Source organism: Fundulus heteroclitus, chromosome 19, assembly GCF_011125445.2.
Source record: "Fundulus heteroclitus isolate FHET01 chromosome 19, MU-UCD_Fhet_4.1, whole genome shotgun sequence".
NCBI classification, from domain to species: Eukaryota; Metazoa; Chordata; class Actinopteri; order Cyprinodontiformes; family Fundulidae; genus Fundulus; species Fundulus heteroclitus.
In genome coordinates, this window is record NC_046379.1 from 5,208,521 (window position 1) to 5,214,520 (window position 6,000).

The following is a 6,000-nucleotide window of genomic DNA, read 5'->3' on the forward strand; positions in this document are numbered from 1 at the left end:
TAGCCGTATTTTATTTGCAATGTATACCAACCTGGTTTCTCAGAAATGTACAACTCTTTTGCAAACACTGTTTTAGTCTGTATTCTGAAATCCGTTGCCAAACATTTATTTTTGACATTTCTTTGGTGCATGCAACCCCTCCAGGATCTCATGCAACAAAAGCAGTTTTTAACTTTTGACACAAAAGTTAAAAACTGGTTTGCATGTCAGAAATACGGACGTATTCGATCCTCTTTCAAGAAGCCAGAAATTGTGGCTTTTTGGGTGCAGAGCAATCAATAAATGAATTAATTGTTTCAACAAGCATCTAGCTGAGAAGATGATGGTTGTTTGAAGGTTCTTGTCTGATGGAGTGGCAAAGGTCATAAGAAAGATGAGGGATCAGCTTCTTAAGTATCAGGATGCATTAGGGACCACAATCATCAGGGTCACTGGTGACGCATTTATCTGCAATGGACTGAAATGTTGCTGACTCGTCTTGTTTGACAGTGAACGCCTAAATGATTCAAATAGGACTTGGGAGAAAGTCACATGAATTTGTTAACACTGGTTCGGTGAAATACTTGCTGTGACCCAATAGGCACCATGACATTCCTCGCACACGTAGAAGCAAAAAATATTGTTTTTGGGCTTGTTTTCCGCTAATGGGGCAAGGTGACTTTAAAACACTGCAGCAATATACCATAAGGTCTTTGGCAAGAGTCTGTTTGCTTCTGCCAGAAAAGTGAGGATTAATTGTGTTTGAGACTTCTGGCAACAACACTCCGCTAAGGCAAATGAAGTGGCCTCTTTTTAAACCCTAAACCTACAGGAAATCTGTGGAGCTAAACGTTCAAATTTCCAAGCAGCAGGAGGATCTAGAGCAGGGCTGTCATATTGGGCCACTTTGGCATCATGAATTCATTAAAAGGGCCGGTTGCATCTGCATAAATGACACTTTTCATTCCAGTTTACATAAAAATGTCAAAGACTTCACAGTAACATAAAGTTAGCACCCTTAGGCCCATTTGGACAATTTATCTGCAAAAAAAGTGGATATTGGAGAGAGTTACACTTTAAATTCTCATCATTCTGCATCACTTTTCTCTTTTTGGACATTTTGAGTTACTTTAATTTGTTGTGGAAAAACTGCCATCTAGTGACAGGATGCTGTTACTACACAGCATCCTGTCACTAGATGGCAGTTGATTATTTCTGATCTGAAAAAAATCAACATTTACTACAGGAGGCTCGGTTCCAACCACCTTATACAATTTTAAAGGAAACATGTCTCTACTTTATGACATGATATGTCTTTGCTGGCTCTTGAGGACCTCAGAAATTGCCTTGATGGGCTGGATTCGGCCTGCGGGCCATGGGTTTGACCCAGGTGATGTAGTAGAGCGATTCTGTCCAGAGGAGAAAGCAAAACACTCCCAGAGATGTGTTAAAACCCACGGATTAGAGAAGTGGAGAAAGTCTATTTATGCTCGACTTGCCAAAAGATTTTCTCCTCAAAATTCTAAGTCTTATTTTCATATGGGTATCAAATACAATTTTTGACATTTATATCATGTTTTCTTATTAGATTGAAATTATGTCTGTGTTAAAATTAAACTTCTATAATTATATGATATGTAGAACATAACTTGAATAACTATAATAACTATAATATACATATTATAGACATAGTTGATTTCTTTGTAAGTCGTCAAATTTGCTAAATCAGCAGAAGGCCACTTGCTTATTGACCCTGTGGGAAAACATGCAAGGGTAGAGTAACGGAATAACATTAAGTTTTAGATGCAGCTCACTGGTGGGTTGTGCATTTTTTAGGACAGGCTTGTGGGCGCCACATGTGGTCCTCGGGAGCTACTTGGTCCTAGATCAATGCTTTTGTGTCCTTATTGTGTCTCTGCTCTGTCTTCTCAACCCCTTAGTCAGTCGTGGAAGACGGCCATTCACATTGATCCTGATTTTGCTGGAGGTTTCATCCTGTTAAAGGGGGAGTTTTCCTCTCCACTGTCGCCACAGGCATGCTCGGTAAGAGGGATTGCTGCAAAGTCAACGACACAATGCCGTCTACTGTCTTCTGTGGCCACACACTAATACAGGAGGACTGAACGCAGAGAGTCAATGACTCGATGCAATCTGATAGGTTTCTTTAGATAGAAAGGTTTTTTTTACCAATCTGTCTGGATGATGTTATAAAAATGACCTAGTAAATATTCTTGACATGTTGTGAAATGACCCTATAAAAATTAACTGAACTGAATTAATGACCTATTGTACATTTTCTGGCCAGTGGATCCTAATTTAAAATGTTCCAACAGCTAGAGAGAGCTTTGATTGCTTCAACACCATGCATGTATGGTCTAATTCAACATTCTCTTCCTATTTTAAATACACTTGACATGTGCACATTAACAAAACAACTTATTTTTATTTTCCCTTTGGATTTAAAATGTTTTTATTGAGAGCAAAGCGGAACCAAAGTCAAAACCTACCTAAACCTACCTACCTAATAAGAAACAAATATTTGAAATGAAAGGGACTTTTTTTTTTTAAGATTTCCAGTTTGAACTGATGGTACTATAATGGCAATACGTAGGAGACAAAGTCTGTATTTGTGTATAAAGAAATTTGGATTTTAGGTCCCAATTTTTATTTTATTTAAATCAGAGGATTTAAAAAAAGTCGTATTTATTTTAGAAAATACTCAACATGAAGTTGCTGTAATTTAGAATTGCTTAGAAGTGGAGTAGAAAATGAAAATAAATAAATAAATGCGTTTCTAATATGAATCTGATCTCTCAACATCCTTCCAATTCATAAAATTAAAATTTAATTAAAAACCGGATTAAATAATTGTGAATTTAAATAAATTCAAACATAATAAGAGAATATAGAATCAATCAAGCGTTTTACTTATTTACTGACTGGCTTGACAGAGTTTAGACAGTAACTCCTAATTACCACTAGAGGGAGCTGCGATCTCGTTAACAGCAAGTAGACAGAAGGTAAGCAGGTCATCGTTCAGGTTTTGAGTAAAAAAAAAAATACTTTTTTGTCTTCTTCGAAGGTTTGTAAGCGCATATTAATAGGATAAGAAGAAAAACATACTTTTCTTTGTAATTATTAACAGGTTACACTGAGATTAGAGCTTCAATTCAGCTATTTTAGATTAATGTAGATTGTGTAGTTCATCTTTTGAGATATTTTACAAATCTAAAGTTTGAAGTCATAATGAATAAGACCATGTGCACAAAAATACCAAGTTTAGTTTCCTAAATAAATCCTTAAGCTTTTACTACAAGAAATAAAATGTTCTCACAATGCTTTTTTTTTTTACATGAGCTGTTTTACACCCTGCAAAGTCACATAAAATGACCTATATACTTTTTATTTATCTTTTGTATTAAGCTCTGCTTTGTTGTAACAACCGGGTCAGCCGGCTCGTCTTTTTCACCGTGTAAGAAGCTGCGTACACTGGCCGTTGCTTATTCAATGGAAAAATAAAAAAGCACTCACAGGAAACTCCCTTTGCTTGATTTCCAACCACCCAACCTCAAGATTCATCTGAACACATCCTGTTGTATCAGCACTTCATTGTCATCCAGAGCCCAGAAGTCACACCAGCGTCACTGGAATCTACTGAAAAGGCGACTCATTCATTCTTCCGTGCTAGACACTCCACACCAGACGCAGCTGCTTCACGTCTTTTCTTTTATTTCATAACATAGATACAAATTAAAACTTTTCAAATAAAGAGTTTATGAAACTCACAGCATGTTGTCCGTAGAAATAAGACAATCCCTACAAACAGTTATAATAAACTCTATTATAGAGTTTAGAATATATCAGCTAAAAGTCCCATTAAAAAAAAAAAAAAACATCCAAAAATGACTGACATCTTACAAACCCACAGCAGATATGTACATATGCTTCAACAGACAAGCAATCTGTTTGGAGGGGTTAGGGGTGGGGGGGTTCTTAAGTGAGGTGAAGACTTGGCGCAGATCATTTCAGATGGGAATTGGTGTTTTTTTTTTGGAATGCATTTAAAGATTTTAACAAAAAGAAGAAGAAAAGAAAATGATAAATATGTCCCTTCTCCTAAAAGGAGCTGCATTGTTTGCAGGGAAGACGTGCACGTCGGTTTCAGTTCCAATTCCTCTGCTTTGGTGTGTTGATCTCATCTGTCCAGGAGCCAGAGAATGAGTCTCTGTCTCCTCGCTCATGCACTACCACCGCTGATCCCGTTCATCTCAGAAACAGTTCAATGTTTTCTTTTTTTCTTCCTCCTCTAAGCCCTCCTCTTCTTGTCTTCTTCTTCTTTTCCAAATACCTTTCCCACCTCCTCCTCCTCCTCCCTCCTCCCCCCTCTTTCCTTTTTCTTTCTTTCTTTCTTTCTTTTTTTTCTACCCCTCTTGTCCTCTTGCCCGGAGTGAAGTGGAGACATGTGTTTCCCTGCACCTGCATGGAGAGAAAGGAAGAAAAGTGAAGTCAGATCTGTGCCTCCCACCCTCTCTCCCTCCCTCCCTGCAGAGGGGAGCAGACAGACTGGCGCCTAGCATGGAACTTTCATTAACCCCAGGCAGATAGCGATGAATCCGCTCCACGTTCACCTCACTGCGTAATTGGCAGCACATTGAAGGCGCTGTTTACACACAGATTCCACTTTTTCTTTTTTTTTTAACCTTTAGCATGTGAAACTCAAACCATGCCCCCATAGGAATGCTTTACTTCAACAAAATTGCTTAAAGGATAAACGCGTACCAGTAATGTTCCGTCCTCATCCTAGTGGCACAATCGCTCTTCTTCTTTGGAGAAATTGTGAGTAATGTCCGCAGCCTGAGTGAGGAGCAGAAGGAGGAAGAAAAAACAACAACAGTTTTAAAGCAGGCAGACCGATTGATACAAGAATAGCTCACAAGTCAGAGATGCGGTGTTATTGCCAGAGATCATTATCTGCCTCTGTACCACAAAAAAAAGGTTAAAATAGAATAAGCAGGGGGGGATAAAGCAGCTCCACGCTGCGCAGCTTTGGCAAATTCACAGAACAAGTATCTAGTTTTAAGTCAAGATCCACGCCGAGGCGCTTCCACGTGCGTTTTTTGTTGGGATGTTGTGTGCCCACCCTGCAGCAGCCCCCCCTCCTCACCTTTATGGATAGAACCATCTCCGGCGCAGACGCGTCCTCCGCCTCCAGCGCGATCTGCAGGTCGAAGATGTAGTCGATGACGTGCTGCAGGATCTCCACCTGGCTCACCGACTTGTTCTGCGGGATGCACACCAGCTCCTTCAGCTTGGAGTAGCAGTCGTTCATGTCGCACAGCGCGCTCACGGACTCGTCCACGCACGGGTGTTTATTCCGGCCGATGGCCAGGCTCTGCTCCGAGATGCAGCACACGGCCTTGTAGCAGCTCCTCACCGAGCGCACGGGACTGATGGCCTTCATGCTGGGCAGACAACGCGATGAGAAACGGCTTCGTGTATCGTCCTCCTCCGGGGGGTGGGGGGTTCGTGTTCGGATCAGCTATACGGCGATGTGACAGCGGAGTGCAGTTGGGTTTTTATACGGCACGGACGCCTGCGGACCGCCCACTTTTCGCATCGCGTCGTGATTGGCCAGCGTGCAAAAGACGCGTGCGCTCATTGGTTGAGCGCGCCTGGTGGCTGGAGCACAGGGAATGAGGAAATTTGGATGGGATGCCTTAAAGGAGGTTGTCGGTCAGCCTGTTAACTGTCGTCTTCAGGTGCTTTCTTGGTTTGATATGGATGGAAATACGAAATAAATTTAAAAAAAAAATAGGCTCCTCAGCGTCCAACTCATTTCAGCAAACGTTAAACTTCCTGATGGTTCACCGCGGGTCTGACTAGATAGACATATAGATGTGGTGTTATATAGGTAAAAGGTCAGACACAAACAGCTCGTTTCAACACAAATCAAGTGATGCAATTAGAAAAAATAATCAGTTTAGTCAGTTTCCCGTCAGGGTATTGCATTATAAGCCCCTA

General features: G+C 40.6%; 1 protein-coding gene across 1 annotated transcript; it reads right to left on the reverse strand.

Moving 5' to 3' along the window:
* Positions 1-3,691: 3,691 nt before the first annotated feature.
* id3 (inhibitor of DNA binding 3) lies at positions 3,692-5,542 on the reverse strand. Its single transcript, XM_012864594.3, has 3 exons — positions 5,144-5,542; positions 4,759-4,833; positions 3,692-4,455 (listed from the first exon to the last, which is right to left on the reverse strand). The coding sequence occupies exons 1-2, from the start codon at positions 5,438-5,440 to the stop codon at positions 4,780-4,782; spliced, it is 351 nt and encodes a 116-aa protein (XP_012720048.1). The 5' UTR covers positions 5,441-5,542; the 3' UTR covers positions 3,692-4,455; positions 4,759-4,779.
* Between the last annotated feature and the right edge of the window lie 458 nt (positions 5,543-6,000).